This window comes from Rhamphochromis longiceps, linkage group LG11, assembly GCF_057381845.1.
Source record: "Rhamphochromis longiceps isolate RC_006_pf linkage group LG11, R_longiceps_female_GT1.1, whole genome shotgun sequence".
NCBI classification, from domain to species: Eukaryota; Metazoa; Chordata; class Actinopteri; order Cichliformes; family Cichlidae; genus Rhamphochromis; species Rhamphochromis longiceps.
Window position 1 is genome coordinate 35,132,869 of NC_140567.1, and position 20,990 is coordinate 35,153,858.

Below are 20,990 nucleotides of genomic sequence, written 5' to 3' on the forward strand. Positions count from 1 at the left end.
ACAAGATCTTAATGTGTTACACAGAAAAACGAGCACATCGGTATACCTGAAGAAAATTTGTGATCACAGAGTCCTCTAACATCTGGGCAGCTGCCACCAATGTTCAACTGACGCTCTCCACGTGCAGTAATGTACTAAGTGACATTAAGCTGCCACATCTGACGGGAGAGTTCACACCGGAAAGTAATTACTCTTCTGGGCTGTTTTCTTTCGCCCAGCTGACTTAACAGCTGTAGGCGTGTGCGCTTTGGAGTTGCTGCTGCGGGTCAGCTTTTGTTGTTCTGATTGGTTCTCATCTCCACTGTCCTCGTTGGCAGCACGCAAATGAGGATTAATAGTGTTTCATTTGAGAGGTGAGCTTGTGAAGTATACTCCTCTCTCAAAATGTGAAGAGATGCTGTAAAGAAAAGCAAGGAAAAATTGCACTTCCATTTCGATTCCTGCCGAGGAGATCAGAGGAGGAGAAAATGTGGGAAGCCAGTGTTTACCCTTGGATGAAGCCAGGTAGACAAGTCATAGGTAGACAGGAATCCTTGTTAATCTTTAAAAGGTGAAAGATTATAAAAGATCTATTGAGGAAAGTTACAAAGGCTAACCACAAAACCAGAGCTTAAAAAAGAAAACACACCCGCACACAAAGTGGCTGAGCATTCCTGATTTAGACGAGACGTCTGTCTTATAGCTCTTGGGCATCTTTCTGAGACAAATTACTTTGAGTAGTCAATAGCCTGTAATTAAAATATACCCACTTGATGGAGACGCAACAGTGTCTCTCTATTTAGTTATGGGTTGGAAAGATTAATTCTGGGGTGTATAACCCTTGTAATTTTGCAAGTGCTGTTTATTGTTTTCAGAGAAAATTTTTTTAGTGCAGACGATTGAAATGTCTCAGCTCAAGGTCTGCTTTGATTTGCTTGCGCTTCACACACACTTGGTCCTCTCTTTGTGCTTTATATGTGCCCTACTCATGCTTCAGCAACATAGATGCACATTAACAATTTGTATTAATGTTTTGGAACACATCCACAGCTCTCGCACATCGCTGCTGCACTAATGTTCTTTGTGTTTGAATCCAGAGGTCAGGGTTTGCTGTTTTTTTACTCTCAGAAATACTGGTAAAAGCTGCTGGATGCCAGCATATTAAACCCAAAGAATGAAAAGAGTCTTATAAAGAGGGGCCATCATTTGCTGACCTCCTCTCCTCTTACTCTACCCTGTTTAACATGAAACTCACTGGTCCCCCTTGTGGTTAAAGTAACAACTGCAGCACATGTGGGCTCAGGGAGGCAGCAGCATGAATTGTTGAATAAAACAGAGGCTGCATTGAAATCACCAGCTGTTGTCCGTAATGATGAAAACATCCCCAACTTAGCATGAATTTATAATTATGCAAAAAGCAAATTTGAATCTCTTTACTGGAACTTTTCAATTCCCATTCAATCTCCCGGGAGAGAGCTGTTGTGAATCATATGCAGAGATTGTGTGTATCTGTGAGAGAGTGTGTGTGTGATTTTTTTCCTCCCTGTTTTTTTTTTTTAATGCAGATCTCAGATACTTCATAATGAAACTTTTGTGGAGTCCCAAAACCACAACAAATGAACTTTTCTGAGAAGTATTTTCATATATGAGCTTACAATAATGACTCCAGTCCTTTACGTTCAGCGTGGACAACAAGAGAAACATTCAGATTTTTTTAAGACTAACTCTATCTTCATCTCACCTTCTGTTGCTCAGTTTCTTTTAGCTCCTTTCCCTCCCCTCACTAATTCTATTTTCACGGGGGTTTGTAAATTAAGTGTAAATGTAAATGGATCAGTGTGTTATTATGCTAAATCCAGCCAAAGAAACACGTTCGTATTGTAAGTAAACAGCTGCATTACCTGTGGGCTCCTGCACACCTGCTAGTGCATAGCAGTTAGCCTGTGCAGATGCAAACTGTCAATCATTTCACACACGCAGGCAAACAAACAAAGGCGTGCATGTGACAAATGTGTATAAATGTGCAAGGTGCAAGAAAGTTCAAACACATGACACAAATTTTAAAAAAAAATTCTTGCAAACCACAATCTGTGATGCACACACACAGTATAAAACACACTCACATTATAGTGTCACATCCACATGATCAGCAGCAGCTCATGCACATACACGATTGGCACAAATAAAGTCAAATATAATAAATTATTTTTGCATTAAACTCTTTCATCTTTTTTCTGATGCTGAAGGATATTGTTGGGGACGTTCAAGCACAACATGTAGAGGTATAAAAATAATTTCCTTTACTAAGTGTAATATGTACTTCATTAAGACTATTAAATTGAATTTACCATATGTACAGATGTTTCCCATCTATTTTCAGACTTCAGCAGAAAAAGCGACCTATATCTCTCTATATTGTATTTTTTTCACGTAAATACAGCACTCAGTATATGAAAATCAATTAAAATATCACAAATATATTTAGACGCTATCAGGGCGGAAAATAAAAGGTTTTTTCTCTCTTCTTCTTTCTCTGTCAGCATCCTCAGTGTCTCGGCTAATTCAGCTTCTTACTGTGTTCTTAAAAAATATCCAAGACAACAAATAAAATGAAATGATCCTCTCTCTATGCTGGTTTTACAAATTTGCAGTCATTTAGTATATATATTTTTTTAATTTCTTATTTAAACAGGCCTGTATTGACTTCGGTTGGTGGATCTGTGTCTGCGTGATGTCCGCAGTTAAGTTATAAGCGCAAAAAAAGCACACAGCAACAGCTTGCGTTGATAAAATCAAAGTGAGTGTGGTTCAGTAATGATGCATTAAAAATGTTCACTGCCGAATAGTCGGAATAATAATTATTTCCCACTAAAAGCCTTGTTTAAATTGGCGAAATTAATTGGAAAAATAGCTGTCGGCAAACACAGCAGAAGAACAGACTGCAGCATTAACACGCCTTTCAACCAGCATTGTTCAAACTTAATTATTCTTGAAAACTTTTTCCCCCCTTCCTTGTTTCCTATATTTTGGCGGCTTTCAGACAAATCAACCCATCTGCTTTAATAAACAGCTCTTTATGTCGATACGAGCATGTGATGTATACCAGACTGTACCGGGCAGTACGGTTTCATGCTCGGCTCAGGTGTGCGGGGAGGGAAAGCTGGCAGGTTGCCCTCCGCTATTAAAACAACAGGCTTTGAGTCGCTTCGGAGCAAAACGCACGCCGCTGCGCGCACTTTTACTATTTACCAGACTTTTTTTTCCTCCCTTCTTCTTCTTCTTGACATGCAAACATGTGGCGTGTAAATATGAAAATGAATGAGTATAAGAGCTCTCCTGGCAGTGACTTCTCTCTCTCTCTCTCTCTCTCTCTCTCGCTCTCTCTCTCGCTCGCTCTCTGTCCCCGGAGAGCGGCGCGTCGGAGAGGAGCGGCTGTAAAAACCAAAGTGGGGCAATGAGACAAGCTGCGCCACAGCTGGCAAATCATCGATTTGAGCATCAGAAACGGGGAGGGGCGGTTCATTTACCTGCCACCCTCTCAAAGCAGCCCTCCTCACATGCCGCTACTCTACTCTCCTCTTCTTCACCCCCGCTGCCCGCAGCGCACGGTTGCTCACGTTTCTGCGCTCCATCAGCCGTGTGCGCTCCCCAACTTCACTCCAACCTCCGCCAGTGCGGTTTCTACTTGACGACCCCCTCCTCCTCCTCCTCATCCGTAGGACTTTTGACTTTTTTTTTCTTTTTCTTTTTTTAAAAAAAGCAGTTCTTCCTCCCACAGAGCAGTCGCCTATTTTTGGATCTCTCGCCGTGGAGCAGTGACAAGAGATTGTTCAACTTTTGATGGAAAACAAGAGGTCGGGCGACTGCTGACTTTAAAGGTACGGTCTCTTACTCTAAACTGTTTCTGCTCAAGTGATCGCTGTCCGCTGTCATTCTGTCACATGCCTCTTTATTAGAGCATCTGCACGGGTTTGAAATCACATTTTTATTGCGTGTCACATTAAAAAAGGGGGTCTCCTTGGAATTAGAAGAGTGAGATACTCTAAATGAATTAAAAGCAATTTTGCAGACCTTCATCTTCCAAATCACTTAAAACCCGCAGACCAAAAGTGGCTGTAAGAATTTAATATTTCAGAGAGATTTTTAAAATAAAATAAATAAAATTAAAATCGAGATTGTGAGCGGTGACGCCGAACCTAAACGCACGCATTCAGAACTTTCTAAATTTAAACGGGCCCGTGTCGTTTCTGCACAAATAAGCAAAGCACTCGTGATATTCGCGGGGTTAAGTGCACCCATCTCCTCTAATTCATTTAACAACTTACTCTGCGTCGCAGCAGAGGAGGAGGAGAAGTGATGCAGCCATCGCCACCGCTGCTCCTGGCCTGACCGTGTCACAGAAAGTTGCTTAGTTTTCCGTCGAGTCGTGAATCTTGTAGAAAATACTAGACTTCAAAATCAGGCCTTCCTCTCTTACTTATAATGAAGTGCGTGCTATCAAACAGCTGACACGTCTATTAGAAATGAATCTACTGCAGCCCAACTGCCCATCTACTTTTACTACTTTTTATTAGGCCATTAGAGCCACTTCATTTATTTCCTCCACATACTTACCATTTAATTACGTGTCAACTTGCTTCAACATTTTTACTGCTGTGACATGAAACATTTTGTGTAACTCTTAAAAAAAAACACTGACTGAGCCCAACAAGGTATAAAAAAGGTGTGAGAGACTCAGAAGGAAACAAACATTAAATGACTTTATTGCTTTCTTTCTGCTTGACATGGCGTGAGGCAGTCAGGAGGATGTGATGACAGAGTCGGCGTGGTAATGCTGTTTTGGTCTGCCTTATGGCTTTTGTCACAGTGCTGATAAAGTAATTTCAGGTACAACCAGACCTGTGTGTGTGTGTTTATGTGTGTGTTAGATAAAGAGATAGAGAATAGGGAGCAGTTATGAGAAGATGTATTAGTGTGCTCAAAATGCGTGGGCACCAATCTTCTGTGGTTTACAGGTTTTTAAAGGTTTCACTCTCTGTCTGTTCCTTTTGAAAAATAGCTGACATTTCACACAGCAGCAAGGCCAATGGCTTTCACTCAGATATTCGAGATTATTTATATATAGATATCAGCATAAATACACACATGTAAGACAGAGTAGAGTTTGCGTTTAAGGCACAAGCAAGATGTGGCACAGGGGTGATCATTTGTGACAATTGTGCAGAGAAATTAATTTTATACAAAATAATAATAATCTAGCGGCGTTTTGCATTTCAGAGACCTGATCTGATAGCTTTCTGAAAAATAATAATTACTTCACGGTGTCACCGGTTGTTTACCATGTTGCTGCTGTAGTCAGGTCATGTGCGTTGCTCACGCACGTGCAAATTACAAGGTCAAGAGTGGCACTACTGCATGGGAAAAAGCAGGTTATGGCACAACACCGGTGATTTTTCTCCCTTTTATCTTTGCAGATCTGTGGCAGTTCAAGGTTCTGTGGCTTATCTGGTCAGTGCCTTAGACAGCAATGACAAACAGCCTTTTTCCTGTCTCGGGCTGCCATGTGTCACTTCTTGTAAAAGTCCTCAGACAACCAGAAGAAAGCCTCAACGGCAGTTTGTGAGCGTTGAAGCAAAACTTCTCGGTATTACTCCTCGCCTTCATTACAACCACTCCTTATCAGCTTGCGGTTGTGAAAGTGGCACAAAAAATGTTTGTGTACATACGATACCATGTCAATATGTTTGGCAAAATTTCTCCACTCGTTCTAGTTTAGCAGGAATGATAAGAATCAGAGTGTGAAGATGTCAGCGTTGCTTCATACTGCTGGGTCACACAGATCCAGCAGTAAAGCTTAAACATCTGTTACAGCTTATTAGTGCCTAATGAAATCCTCTGAATGTGTTCCCAGTTCTTACAATAACCCTACCGTGATTTACAATAAACCTACGATCTGAGAAGACATTTAAATATACTCACCCTTCTTCTTTTAAGTTACAGGTTTAACCTTGTTATACTCAGATTTTTCCCCTCAGAGCTTAGTTTTGTTTTCATTACGACTAATCGAAACTAGTGCACGCGGCATTTACTGTACTGTAGTAGTGTTGTAATAGCAGGAAATCAGCGTGTAGTGTGCACAAACACTCAGGGCTTTCTCACCGTCTTTTGCTTTTAAATCCCAGTGACGCTTCTGCATCACATCTCTTTTAATCATCAGTTTCAGGTCGTCAGGTCAAAGGGTTTCGTAGGACTGGCAGGATGACAAATTAAATCTTATCTCTCAGGTGGAGGTGGTGTTAGTTAAGTGTATATCAGTGTCTGCACGTTGCCGTGCTCTCGCTCAGTGTCAGGTTCACAGACTCTGAAGGGCAGGTTGTCAGGAGTGAGCGGGAGCAGAAAGTTTGTCCGGTGACCCCGAGACACCAATTAGCGTGGACATCGGAGAGCACAGGTTGTGATTTTTGTTGTTGTTTTTGCTGTGCAGTCTGCACTCAAATTATATTAGGAATGCTTCATCACTTTGCTTTAAAATTGAATTATGCTCTCAATCATCATTGCTTTCAGTAAAATTAGACAAAAAAGTTCAGGGAAAGAGGCTGTCTCTAAACACACAACAGACACTCCTATACGTCTCCATAAGCTTTGCTGTGTCGGCTGTGTGTCATGGTTGTTGTTTGAATTCCTCCAGCAAAAGATGCTGTTTATTAACTCCCCCACCACCACCACCTCACTCGCTGAGTATTTGCTGGGAGTTTAGAGCTGGGCTGTTCCTCACTTTGCTGAGGCTGATATCTCAGGCTAAAACCATTAATCGTCTTTCTTTACCACCTCGATAATTATCGCTGTAGCAAAATAACAGCTCAGCAAACAGTGAAATTATACCTGTGGTAGGGAGCAGAGTAAATACCTGTTTAGCTGCCAGCAAATGTATTTATTAGACTGTCGCCAGTAAATAAGAGGCCTGTCTCGTTTTTTAATGTGTGGCTCTTTGGGGATTCCATCCCTCCACACTCCCCGCCATGCCTCCTCTGTATGAAATAGCTCTGTTATGATTGCTAATAGAGGAGAAAGATAACAATGATTCCCTCTTTTTTTCCCCGTTTTTTCTTTTTGGTGGCGTGTTACAACTAGTGTGGAATAAGAAAACGCTGGTGAGTTAATAATGACTGCTGCATTCCAGGGCTCAAAAATGTAAGAAAGCCCCCCCCTGTCAGTTACAGACATACCACCCTGGGTGCATGCTTTTAGTGTGTGTGATTCAGGAGTTACAGCTCATTTTGTCATTATCTGGAAAGTTCTCTATAAGAAAGAAACAGGGGTGGGTTATGTTGTCCCGGCATGTTCAACTGCATTTATTTTGGCATATGCTTTGCATACTGTTGATCCAGATTCCTTGGCTTAGTGATAAAAGCATCATATTGTTTTTGGGTCCCCACAGTCAGCCCCGTTCGCTGAATGGCTTGGCGTGTCCTCCCTGGGACATAAAAAAATATCCGAAGTCCGTCACATTGGTTTTGTCACGCTTTTATGAAATGACATCCCTCTTATGTTAGATTTTTTTTTGGAGTTTGGAGTTGGGGGGTGTGTGTTCTTGTTCTTTATTGTGCTTCATGCTCCTGTATCAAATATAAATTACAGACGCAAACACATTCAAGTTTTCATGATTCAAATCATATTATTACCGGTCTAATCGTATGTTTTTTTTCTCAAGAGGGAAAAAAACCCTCATTGTCTTTCATTCGATGCTTGTCTTCATCCGATCTGTGTAGGTTTTTCTGAATCCTTTGTTCAGAGGGAGGAAAAAAAACAGCGATTTAGAGGAAAGCGCATCCCGCTAAGATCAGGTTGTTAATACCCACCCACATACCCCAATGAAACAATTTCAACAGATACTGTACTCTCTGTCTTACACACACACACACACACACACACACACACACACACACACACACACACACACACACACACACACACACACACACACACATTTGCCTTATCAACTGTTTTGTTCGTCAGTGGATGGATGATGCATCCTTTGACAAGGGATTAAATATGCAAAGAAAAATATGTAGATAAAGAAACACATCTTTAAGTCTGTGCTTCTTATTCAATACTTCTGCCTAAGCCTGAATATTAAGTGCGGTTTCCTTACACGCTTGCGTGCCATCTTTTTTCCCTTCAACTCACTGCAGCCTCACTTCTTGCACACTGAGGCGAGTAACACCATCCCGTCACCTGCCCTCATTTCCTTAACACTCCCCACAAGGCCAGGGGAACTGTGCCCTTCACCGCCTCTCACCCACTTCAGGAAAAACCCAGCGAGCCATGACAACCTTTCTCGCCCCTTCAGCGTGCCCTCTCTCACAAAGCCGTCTTCAGTATTTCTTTCTGCCTCTCACACACTAACACCCGTGTCTCTCTAACTCTATTAATTGTTTATTTTTTGCCGTCCACGAGGCAGAAATTAGAGTTTAATTATTTGATCATGTGACGACCGGTGTCCAGCACGCAGTGACAGAAAAGTAATTTCTCCAAACAGGGCCCTGCCTCTGATGCCTGTTGATTGTTCTATGACTAATTGGTTTTATAATTCGATAAAGGCGCAGAGGCGCAAGAGAGGGAGGGGGGTGATAAACAAGGCGGTGAAGGGTCCTCTGGGTGCGCCTGGGTGGGGATGTTGGCTTTGAATCGTTAGCGCAGATTCCTGTGAGGAGGCCTGACATGGGCTTGAACCGACACGGCGCTGCTCGGCGGTCATTACAGCCAATATTATCCTGATGGCGGGGGTCACGGGTTCGGGCAAAAGGCACGAACTTCCAGGGCAGAGGGGCCTCGTTACAAACGGCGCGGAAAAACGCTCGCCACCACTGAGCGGATGTACATGTGTCTGTCTGTGTGGCGTGCATCTGTGTGGGAGCTGCACAGTGTACAGTGTACACCACACGCCATCGGGGGTGGCTGCTGGGTGTGGAGAGTTTTAACCTGAAAACAAGAGGTGGGAGTGCAGCGGTCGATCTGTCTGTGTATCAGAAATGGGGAGGGAGGAAATCCTCGTGGGGTCTGCTGTCTGCAGCGACGCCAAGACCCTCTGAGGGGAACTGGCGTTAGGCCTTCCTGTCAGCAGGCCTGAGGTGGAGACCACTTGCTCTGCTTCTATTTCTGTCGACTTCATGTGATTATAAAACAATTAAGTACTTAGGAGCCGACTCTCAGTTCATTACATCCCCCTTGTTCTTTCTTTCTCTCTTTTCTGCCTCCTCCCACACCAAAGTGCGGACATATGAGAAATGTAGAAATCACCTTCTCCTGCCGCTAATTGAAAGCCACACTCCTTGTATGAGAAGCTAATTTAAAACACGGAACTAATTCGAGCTGAAGGATATATTCACGGCGGAGTAGTTTGTCTTTTTGTGGTCACCTCGCAGCAGCTGTGTAAGTAGCTCTTTACGTCTTGCATGTAAATATTAATAAACCACCTCAAAGCTGAGCTCTGTACAGAGCTGAATGCGAGCTGTCTGTGCGCAACAGGAAAACGCAAGCAGTACCTGTGACAGCGAACACACACACAGACCAAGGGTGAAACCGGTCACTCTTAAAAAAACATTTCTGAGAAAACAATGAGCACCTCTGAGACAGCATCGAACCAAATGATGACACATTGCGCTTGTATTGTTAAGAAAGTGTAATATTCTGGGTTGGGTTAGTGGAGTCTGTAGCGCCTTTTGAAACTTATTTGCCCACACACTGTCAAAGAAATGTCAGTGGCACTAAACAAGTCAAACGCCTCCCTTTTTCCTGAATTCATTCATGATAGAAAAATCAATTCTGCACCAAGTGCTGTGCTCTTGTTTAGAAAAGAGGTTCGCTTTATTTTTGTGGCTTTTTTTTTTTGCTACTCATTTAACTGCTTCTTGGTTTTGCACGGCATCTACTGTACAACACCCTTGTTTTCATTTTTTCTCTGCACATGACATATTTTTGAGGTTCGTCTGCGCACCCACACTGATGCAGGCGTGTTTTGACACGTTTCCTCGACAGATTATTAAATCCTCTTCAGCCTCTAATAATACTATTATGTTTATGTGTGTGTGTGTTTTTTTTGTTGCGCGAGACACTTGCAGAAAGAGCTCAAAGTCGAACCAGTGACAGCGCTAACCCCCATGCTGCGTCTGTGTGTTTGCTCAGACTGGATCCGCAGACTAATTTGTATTAGTAACCAAATAATCGCATTAATTCCCATTAGAAGCATCACAAGTGGTGAGCATGAAGACATCACAACACCTACGTAGAGTAAGTGATGGCGCTGCCGCTTCGCTTGACACACTAAATAAAGACGCCTCTCGATGCTGAGCCAACAATAATATATTTTCTTATTCATTTTCAGCCTTTTCTCCCCCTTTTGTGTGCCAATGATTAGTATCCTTTTAAATGAAAGGCACATAATACTTCATTTCTTCAGGGACGTGTAGTTTAAAAAGCAGCGGGCCAGATATGATACCACTGATAAGTGTGTTATGGGAAAAAAACACACGCGGTACCTGTGATAATGCACACACTGAGGGTGAAATATATTTTAATATTATTTAAATATGAGGTGTCTCTTTAGCATCCAGTCTGTCATGTCATTTTTCATGATTTCTTTACAAATGTAGCCATCAGGCACAAAATCCTGCCTGAACAATTACACTTGTGTACATGCATCTCCCCAACACAAAGCCACACAAGGCTTGTAAAAACCCACCTTGAACAGAGCTAAATCTGCATTCAGCACATGATTATAACACCGCACAGCTAGTATTTTTAAAACGGCTTTCTGTGTTTCAAAACCCATTTTTCCCTCTTTTCTGTGTGATACAAAACGGTATATGTTAATTGATAATCAGCAGTGTTGATTCAGTGGTGCATTCAGTGCAAATCTGTGCCCTTCTGGATGTCAGAGGGTTTTCACAGCCACGTCGGTGCCAACCTAGCTGGCAGTGCCGGCACCTGTTGGCGGTGCCAAGGCCTGGCAGGGGTTATCGATGCTCTCTGATGGTGCCCGACAATCACAGTGGAAATGACTGCGGCTGCTTGCGTCATGCCAGATAGAAAAGAGCATTTGCCGACAATGGCTCGCTTTCACCATCGCTCCTGTTTTCCGGATGCTGCTAACGACGGCCAAGGAAGAAAAAAACTGGTTAAAAAAAAGAAAGAGAGAGGAACGGGAGCCGCTGCCGTGAACATCATGTAAAACATGTCAAACGTGGAAAACATGTCAACGTGCAGAACGTTGAGTAGCAATGCTGTGCAAGCCGAGGTGATGCAAAGCAATCTGCTGAAGAGAAGGTGTGGGTGTAGGGGGGCTCCAGCCTGTCAGATTCATGTTAGTACAAATCACAGAGAACCTGAAAAGGAGGCGCATGCATGCACACACACACGATATTCATGATTATTATTTCTATTCATGAAAAATAAAGTCAAATGTCCTTTACTTTCATGTATCTATGATGTGGTAAACTTACAAATAATCCATTTGTGACTTTTATGTCTTAAAGGGCTTGGTGGAAGTCTTGTTGCTGAATAATATGAATCTCTGAAGATGTATAAATAGTATTTACTCCACAGTTTGGGTCCTTTAACCACACTGCACACCACAGCTGGGTTTAATGCAAGTGTTGGCAGCTCACTGAAAACCAGAGACTGGTGGAGATAAGAATTGATTGCTGAATCTTTGAGTGACAGCCTCTGCACGTGAATTCAAACATGCTGGGGTCGCATATCAGCATTTTCAACAACTCTTCTACTTCCTGTTAAAAAAACCACATACGACGTGGGACCCTTTTAAAATGCAACCGCCTCCTCAAAACTTACACCTCACACTAACTAGGTGTCAATATTGCAAGACGTTCCATCTCAGGTCCGAAAGGTGAGTTTCACGTTGCATTTTTTTTTCCCGTTAAAAGCCTCTTTGATGGCCTCCTGCTATGAATTCCTAATGCAGTGTTTTTGGACACAAATGTATTTTAAAATGAACAAACTTTTGACCCCACAAAGGTGGGTGGAACAATGATTTAGTTTCACAACCAGGGGGGTGAATGAGAGGTGTAACTGTGATGCATCACTTCTTCCGTGATTGTTTTTTTTGATCGGTTCCAGGTTTGGCTTTATTTTAAAGACCTCCAGGTCTTTCCCTGCCTAAAAGAAGCACTTTATGTAAATTTAGAACCATTTTCTTTGTCGGGCTTCTCCGACTGCCGTCACTGGTTAAGCTAAGATGCTTACAACTGCCGGGATGCATTGTTTATGAAACAGCAGCTTTGTGTGAGACGATTTGCAGTCTTTTTTTTTCTTTTTTTTTTTGCGGGGATGAGCTTTATCAACCCTGCAAACACATCGTAAGTCAGCATGTAGCATTATGTAGCACTTCATGCACACCTGACCTCCACGATCGACAACATTCAGGTTCTGTCGATGTGATAGGTACACACACTTCCTGTTTTCTGTTGGTTTCCTGTTTTTGTTCTTGCACAGCCTGGACAGACGTGCTTCTTCATTTCTCTTTGATGTACACACTGGCCTGATGACAAAGCCACACCTTATGTTAAGTGTGAAGAAAAGCACGCTTTTTATGAAACAAGTGTCCCCATGCTTTCATTTAATGTGCAAAATCTATTTCCCCATGTATTCTCAACGCTGAACTTTGCCTCACACACTCCCCCATCTGGCTCTTTCTAGGATCTAAAGATGGAGAGTCAGATATGCCACCCCTCACACCATGTGTGGGTGTGTCCATCATTAAAATGACCTTTTTCTCATGAAGTCAGAGTGAGGATCTTATTATTGGGTCACCTTAATGGTTCGGTAAAAACACCAGATCAGGCCTTTATTGACAATACCAACAGATTAACTTGTGTGATGTTTTGGCAGTTCGGCCAGCAGGGACTGGTTTGAGAAATAATTACAAAATAATGACAATAGCTTAACATCAGCCTGTTCAGGGTTTTTGTTGACAATATCAACAGAGATTAGCTCATCTAATATTTTGGTCTAACTTGCAGTGGAGGTAAAGTTTTAGCACATATGGGAAGACTGCTGAAAGCTAAATGTTGAGAGAGGGAAATGAGAGATGTGGCAATGAAGACTGCTTTTAAAAAAAAAAAACTGTATTACTTGTACTATTTACAAAGCAATAAGTCAGTAATAGCCCTGAGAAATCACTAAAGCTTAATATTCAAGTTGATAAACAACCAACGTACATATTAATACAAAAATATGAGTCTAAATTGTATATTATTGCTGTAAGGGTGGAAAATGTAAATAAATATATTAATATGTAGTCAGTTTTTATTTGAAATAAAGCTATTATCTGCTTTTTAGACTTATATGTGTAATTTCTTATATTACTTTGTAGCGTATTTAGTTTTGTATTTTTATTTAGTCTTTATTTAACTAGGAAAATATGACTCTTGAGATTAAAAATATCTTTTGGAAATGTGTGTCTGCCAAGATAAACATCAGCACAATCAACTGTGATCAGTAATCCACACATGGAATAGGAACATTATAGGTACTTATGTGTATGAGACAAAGCAAAATGGTTAATGTTAAAGCTCAGACTTAAGCAGGGTCAGTTATGGTCAGTCATCATATTTGCATCCTGAGGTCATTTAAAGTGGCCTTAAATATATTTGGTGTATGGTTTGGATCAAACTCCAAACAATATTTCTACTCTGCAAAAATTTATTTTTATTCCTAGTTATGAGATTATTTTGGAGTTTTAAATAAATGGGTTTTGTTTTTTGCAAACACAGCATTTGTTAAATTTTTTCTCACTTTTACGTTTTGCTTTCAGTTTGTCTCAAAGGGCCAGCCACCTTACTTATTTTGCTATTCTGACTTCATCTGGATGTAGATTAATTTGTCAAACAAAAACTATACATTTGGCCCAAAGTAAAGTCCTGAAATAAATAAATAAATAAAACACATCATAAATTAAGGTATCGCGCGCGCGTGTGTGTGTGAGCATCTGTGTGTTACTCGGTAATAAATGCAGGACCGCCTCACTCTAATCAAGCTGATTAAAAATTCCTGCGCGCACAGCCGGAAATCGCACCACCGTTCCTCCCCGTTGTGTGTGTATTAGTGAGTGTGTGTGAATGCATGTGTGTTTATGTGTGTGTGGTTTCGCTCCCGGTCCACTTTCTCCACTTTGTCTCCGCCAGGACTTTTCCTGCCTGAGATGCGGAGGAATAATCTGTTTTGATTTTAATAGGGAAGGCTGCTGGTGCTGGTGGTGTGTGAGGGGATTATTCCTCTTATTTTCTCTTATTCTCACACACTTTACACCCCATCTCCTGCGCTCTCTCTCCCACACACACACATCCCCATCCTTTCTTCTATTTTTTTACCCTATTTTTTTTACCCCCTCTTACCACGCCATTTGAAATGAGGAGGAGAGAAGGAAAGCAGAGGCAGCGGCAGCACCAGCAGCGAGGAGAGGAGAGGGGGGAGTGATGAGTCAATACAACTAATAATTTAATGGGGACAGAGAGGGAGAGACGGAGTGAGAGGGGGAGAGACAGAGAGGGAGATAGAGAGAAAGAGGAGCTCCGTCCGGACGCCAATCCCCAGCCAACAGGACACCTCCTACTATTACTATCAAGGCAGCTCTCTTATGCATCCACAGCGAGCCTTATTCATCCTCGGCATCGGAAAGTAAACCGCACTTTTTGACCCCCCTCTCCTTGTTTTATTTTGCGAACCTGTTTCGACTGTCCGCATATCGTCTCCACATCGCCTCCATGGCAAGCTCACACAGTCGCTTCTTAGTATTTTTGCTCTCTCTCAGTCTGCCGGCAGTCAAATCTAGCTAAGCCGACGCTGAGCTATTTTTTCCCGTAGTCCCTCCGTGAACACACACAGCGAGGGTTTGTTAGGTCTCGGCGGCGGTTGTTGTTGTTACAACTGTGTCCGAGGTGCTTGTGGTTCGTGCTGGCCGTACTGTGCGGCTGCCTGCTCGCCGTTTTGGATGTTGTGCTGCGAACTAAAGCCGAAGTCGCCTTCACTTGTAAGCGTTGCTAAATGTCGCCGGTTTTAACGCTTTCCGTTGCCGTCCTTTTTCCTCCACTTGGACGGAATTGGCTGTAACGTCAGGGCTGCACACTCCTGTCTCTCTCCGCTCCTGCCGCACACGCACAACCGCTTACCAATGTTCGCCTATCACGGTCCATCTCGACCTCGTCCTCCCTTGCACAGACCCGGGTTGTTGTTGTTTTTTCGCACCGCCTGCCAGTCCTCCGCCAAGAAGAGCAGGAGAAAGCATCTTTTTAAACACTGATTTTGGGAACCCCTCGCTGTCATGCACACGTAGAGAGATAACAAGAGAGGAACCGGGAGTTGTTTTTGGGGAGGGGGGGTTTCTTTCTTTTTTCCTTTTTCTTCTTCTATCTTTTCTACCCTGGCCAAACTTGAAGAAGAAGCGTTTTCCAGCCGGTGTTATATGCTCTCCAGTGCTGAAGTGCTGCGGTTCAGGTTGGTTTGAAGTTTTTTTCTTTTCTATTTCTTTTCTTTCTTTCTTTTTTTTTTAAACTCAACTTCTCCTCTCTTAACTCCCACCCCCCTTTGAGCAGGGGCGTCCAGGATTTTTGTAAATGGGGTGGCCCAGAACAAAGCAAGGGGGGCCTTGTAGAAAGCAGTGTTTGATGAATTGATTGTGACTTGTTTTGTATTAAGAAACTCTTTTACAAAGTGGTTAAACTCTTTATTTAAGTCAAAGTCTACAAGTACTAAAACTTTAGCAGTACTTTTAGGTACTTACAGTTAAAATATTGATGATGCAGAAAAATATACATCATCTTATCATATTTGCTGATTCAATAGTGTACATAGCACTTTATTTTGCATCAAAAGACTAATTTAATCATTTTCTATATTGTTGGGTAGCTTTATTTATAATATTACAATTTTTTTATTGGATTTAAAAAAAATTGAATAATAATAAGTGGTAAAAACTTCAAAGAGTTTTTGTGTTTTAAGGTCATATAAAAATCCTGACCTGGATCCAGACTGTATCCGGGTCTGGATTCCTTTGGCTCCCTCTCTGTGGGGAATTAGTTGCTTCATTGGATGTTATGAATCGAGGAGTTCATGATCTTTTGAGTGGGGGTGGATGATTTTGCCCTTTTCACTCTTTGACAACAGCATTCCAGTTCAGTCCACCGGCACCCACTAACCACCACGAATAATTATTTTTCTGTTGTGACCTAATATTATTCATATTACTATTATTATTGATCAGATTTTCAAAGTTTGCCCAAGCACTTCAAATGATGTAGGAAGCTGTGTGTGTGTTTGTGTGTGTAAGCACACCTGTGGGTAAAGCAGCCATCCTCCATCTTTCCTTTTTGTCTCTTCCTCCCTTTTCTTTCCCACTTTAGATGACTACCCTCATGAGTCAGCTACTGCCTGTTTTGGAGTTTCCTCAAGCTGCTTTCTCCCCCCCACATCCTAAAGTTGTAAACTCATTGCTCGCCACGGGTGTTTCGCTGCACTTGCAGAATCTAAAAATAAAGTTCACACCTGTAAAAGCTTGTAACTGATTTTGTTTGTCTGTCACAACAAAATGACGGTGCGGCCTTTTGCCTTCTTTCTTTTTTTCTCCAAGCTGCGTCACGAATGGTAAGCCACACAAAGTGACTCACAAACTGAATTACGTTAGTTTCCCCTTCCGTGCGTGCTCCGCAGCACAACCTTGTTCCTTGAACTGTACTGTATTTATTGAAGTGGAATCTCCCAGCAAATTAATGTATTTGCTCTAAAACCTCGGCCTGTTTGCCTCCGCTCGCATGGGAATTTCTAGCGGGACACCCATACATAATACATGCGTTAAAAAATGGGAACATTACAGCAGCAAGATGACATCACCGCGGCCCGAGTCATCATAACCGAGGCAAATTGACAGTTACTGCCGTAATGGGTCCGTTTTCAGAGGTCTCAATTACTTAAAGGACTTTTTTTTGCTCTATAAAAATGTCCCTTCACATCTTCACATGTCAGTGATATCAACACAAAAGATTTTGCGTTCATTGCCCCTTTTGTATCACATGGCAACTCTTCATTCTCCTGCTTCTTTTATGCCACACACATATCTCCCCTGGCAGCTGATTACATGCTGTTTCTGCCTCCCCCAGGTGATAGTGAGCTGAGGTGCTGAGAATGATGGAACATCTCAGCGAGACGTGTTTGGGCAAGGAGAACTCAGAGCTGGTCAACAGCATGGCAGACGCCAAGGCCCCGCCGGCCAAGCTGCCCCGGCTGGAGCAGAACGGCAGCCCCCTGGGACGGGCCAGGCTGGGAAGCACCGGGACCAAACTCGGAGGGGTCCCGTACAAACCCACCAGCCACCTGCTGAAGACCTGCCATAAGAAAGGTAAGAAAGACCGAAACGGATCAAAAGGAATTTATTGAGAATAATTGTAAACATATAATTGTATTCTTTTTTGTTTTTTGGAGTGTTTATTGGCAAAAATAATCAATTTGAAGACTTCCCTCTGGGTCCTGGGAAATTGTGTGGCGCTTTGTGCGTTAATCACACAGGTGAAAATTAATCGCAAATCAAGTGATCAAGCACATATCCCAAATATGTGCGTCTAAAATTAGAATAGTTTCTGCTTTTATTTCTTTTATATGACAGAAAACTGAATATTTTAGGGGGGTTAAGTGTTGGTAGGAAAAACAAATGATCGGAAAATGTTTTCACTGCTTTTTTCTTTTAAGAAAAAAACTTTTTGTTATTTTACAGACAAAATTATTTTAAATTCAAAATAACCATTTACTTTCAGGCCTTATTTTTTGACATCTTTTATAGTTGTCCTTTATACACAACAAGATAATCTTGAAGGTGTTAAATGTTAGCCGCAGTGCCAGCCTGTATCAGCCGCATGCAATACAAATAAAGTATACGCAGCTCTGCGTGTATTTGTAATGACTGAGAGGAAACATAACCAATGTAAAAAGAGGAAAGTAATTTAAATGCAGTTTAAATAGGCCCCCTCCCACACACACACACAGCACCTTCCACCCACCACCACCCCTGCATGCTCTCCAAAACTCTTAAACCTTTTTACAATGCTTCTTTAGTCATCTCAGTACACACACACACACACACACACACACACACACACACACACACACACACACACACACACACACACACACACACACACACTCCCACTTATTTGCCCAGACAATAGCTAATAGAAAAGCGCTGTGAGAATTATTCCTGTGCCGTGCTGCATAGCGCTGTGTCACTGCTGCTCTCTCCAACCCCGGCACTCCTGCTCTGACATTTGTTTATTAAGGGAAAGTTTCAGTCCTTTAAGAGCCATTGCTGCTTAAAGGGAGCCTTTACTTTGAGATTATGACATAGCTTTTTAATATAACCAGTGTCATCTTGTGAAAAACACGCCAGGCAAAGCCATCCAATATGTGAACCTTCATTTTATGATTATGTTTCTTTCTTTTTTTTTGAGTTTGAAATCCTGCAGGTTTGGAGTTGTAATAGCACTTGGCTGCGAGGGCTCAAATGTTTGTTTGTTTGGCTGGTTTGGTTTTCTTTGGCCAACAGGGACTAAGGAAGTCTTGGAATGTAGCTGCGAGAGTGTCCTCGGATGGGCCATTTCTCTTATTCGCTGCTTTTTATCTACGTGTTGCACACCAGCTGAGAGAGCCTAATTTCTCACCTTCATCATCTCTGCTTCTCTTGGCCTCCTACAACGTTTGCTCCTCCAAGCATCCTCTTTGCCCTCCCCTCCTCTTCTTTTTCCTCTCATCCTTTTTTTTTGGTCAAATTTTAGAAAAGAGCGAAGCAGCCGAGAGAGGCGGCTGGTCAGCCACGGAGGCTTCGCAGAGGGCCCACAGTGGGCATTGTGTCCGAGCCCGAAACACTATTTACCGCAGCCCTCTCTGGGCTCCCTGGAAACAAAGCCAGTATTGATCCCCCAAATGAACCTGCACAGCAGTCTTTATTGTTAGATCTTTATCTATTAAAATCAGGGGAGGAGAAAAGCAGCTCTTTCAGCACATTCTTTTGCATCTGTTGGCTTATTGATTGTTTTGCCAGAGCTGTGTGCATCTTCTGGAATGCTTGGGATTAGAAAATATGGCAATGTTTATCATTTCTATCTGCACTTACAGCGTATGTAAAGAAACGTTCCCAGGTGGCAGCAGGTAGAGCAGAGACCTACTGAAAAAGTGGGGAAACAGGGCAACATTTACAAAGTACAGTAAGCAAAAGATTACCTCCAGTCAGTACTTTGACATAATTTTGACTTTCTGTTTTTATTCAGACTAAAACTTCAAAAGGCCAAGCCGCCCCTGTGCCCTCAAAGTCTAAATTTCACGCCTGTTATTTTAGCCAAAATGGCATATTGGATGATATTTGCACAGTTGGTCCCTTGAACATTTGACAGTCTTTGGACAAGGATTGTTCATTCCACCTAACAGCAGAGCCACTGTTGACACAGACTCGTAAACCTCAGGGCGCAGAGGTGGCTCGGGATTTGTAGCGCTGCATCATGGGAAGATGATTTTGGGTTGGCAGTCAAGGGGAAAAAGGCTAATGTGATCCCAGCACCTTGACAGTGAATAAACTGTGTATTGTGCCAAAAAGAGAGACGAGACTTTCTGTTTTTTGCGGCATGTTTGTTCACACGCGGTTAAGGTTATCATTATCACAAGCAATACCAATCAGTGCAGGCCATAGTGCAACACCTCTGCAATATTATGTCATCATCTTAAAGCTTTAGGCAACATGAAGGAATGCTACAACATTTAAAATGAATCTTAAAATGGGAATTTGGAGCAAAAAGCATCAGGGGGGAGATGATGGAAATGGAAAAAAAAGAAAGAAAAAAGAGGGCAATTTCTTAAAAGACGAAGCAAATTCTGTGTCTAAAATTATGCACCCAAGTAATATTTGATCCCTCAAGCTGATCATAGAGTTTGGCAATGGGACAAAGAGGTGAAGGTGTTGAAGGAAATTGCCCTATAAAAGATGAAATATGCCTTTGTGGTCCAAACTTGTGTTCAGAGCTTAAACCTGGATGTTCACTTCTAATCCCTCGACAGCCAACCTCAGTGTAACTTAATCATCTGCACTAAATTTTAATCCCATTCCTCTGCAAACAGAGGACTGAAGGTCAGAGTTTTGCATGTGAAGAAATGGCTTGTGTCTCTTTGTCTGCAGGCAACATGCTGCCTGTGTTCTGTGTGGTCGAGCACTACGAGAATCCCATGGATTTTGACAGCAAGGAGGAGCACGCTGAATTTGTCCTGGTGCGCAAGGACATGCTCTTCAACCAGCTCATCGAGATGGCCCTGCTGTCACTGGGCTACTCCCACAGCTCAGCAGCCCAGGCCAAAGGTAACCCCCTCACCCACTCTCATCATTGTCATCTCTTTCTTCTCTGATCTGACGCTCTTCTTTTATGCTTATCAGCGTCTTTTCTACAGCATTTTCAGACATGCTGGTGCTTGTGCACACACACACTCACTCAAACCTACAGACACACATACACTCTGTGACCATAATAGCTTACCGCCAGCAGATCTGAAGCCACAGTAACACAACCTGACACTGATCCCAGAAAGTCTCCCAGGGGTCATACGCTACATATTCCCACACAGAGGTATCCTCGCACTCTCACAGAGGCTAGCTGCACAGTAAAATGTTTACATGCACATTCACTTGAGTGCTCATATTGTATATATTTATATACATATACCCTCGGTGACAGTGGGTGGGAGGGGCAGGTGGAGGAAAGGGTCTGCTAATTGCACTTGAGCACACGTAGGCTGAGTGCGGCTGTTTCAAGGTGCCTCGATGCATGCTCTTTTATTATAGGCTGTCCATCACACTGCACATACATACACATCCTAGGCCACCTTTCTCATGAGCAGTCTTCCATCTCTCTTTCTGCTGTGCGGGCTGCCACTGTTTTAAAAGCACTCTCAGGAAAAATTCCTGCGTGGTT

At 42.5% G+C, this 20,990-nt stretch overlaps 1 protein-coding gene across 3 annotated transcripts in view; it reads left to right on the forward strand.

Annotated features, from left to right (window-relative positions):
* Positions 1-3,598: 3,598 nt before the first annotated feature.
* Positions 3,599-20,990, forward strand: part of satb1b (SATB homeobox 1b) — a 56,463-nt gene continuing 39,071 nt past the window's right edge. For 2 of the 3 annotated variants that reach the window (XM_085423803.1, XM_085423805.1), the window contains exons 1-3: positions 14,039-15,489; positions 17,148-17,386; positions 20,204-20,380. In XM_085423803.1, coding sequence (XP_085279929.1) covers positions 17,173-17,386; positions 20,204-20,380 — 391 coding nt within the window. In that variant the 5' untranslated portion in view covers positions 14,039-15,489; positions 17,148-17,172. Of the gene's footprint in view, positions 3,858-14,038; positions 15,490-17,147; positions 17,387-20,203; positions 20,381-20,990 lie in introns of those variants that run through there. The other variant, XM_085423804.1, reaches the window with a different exon arrangement.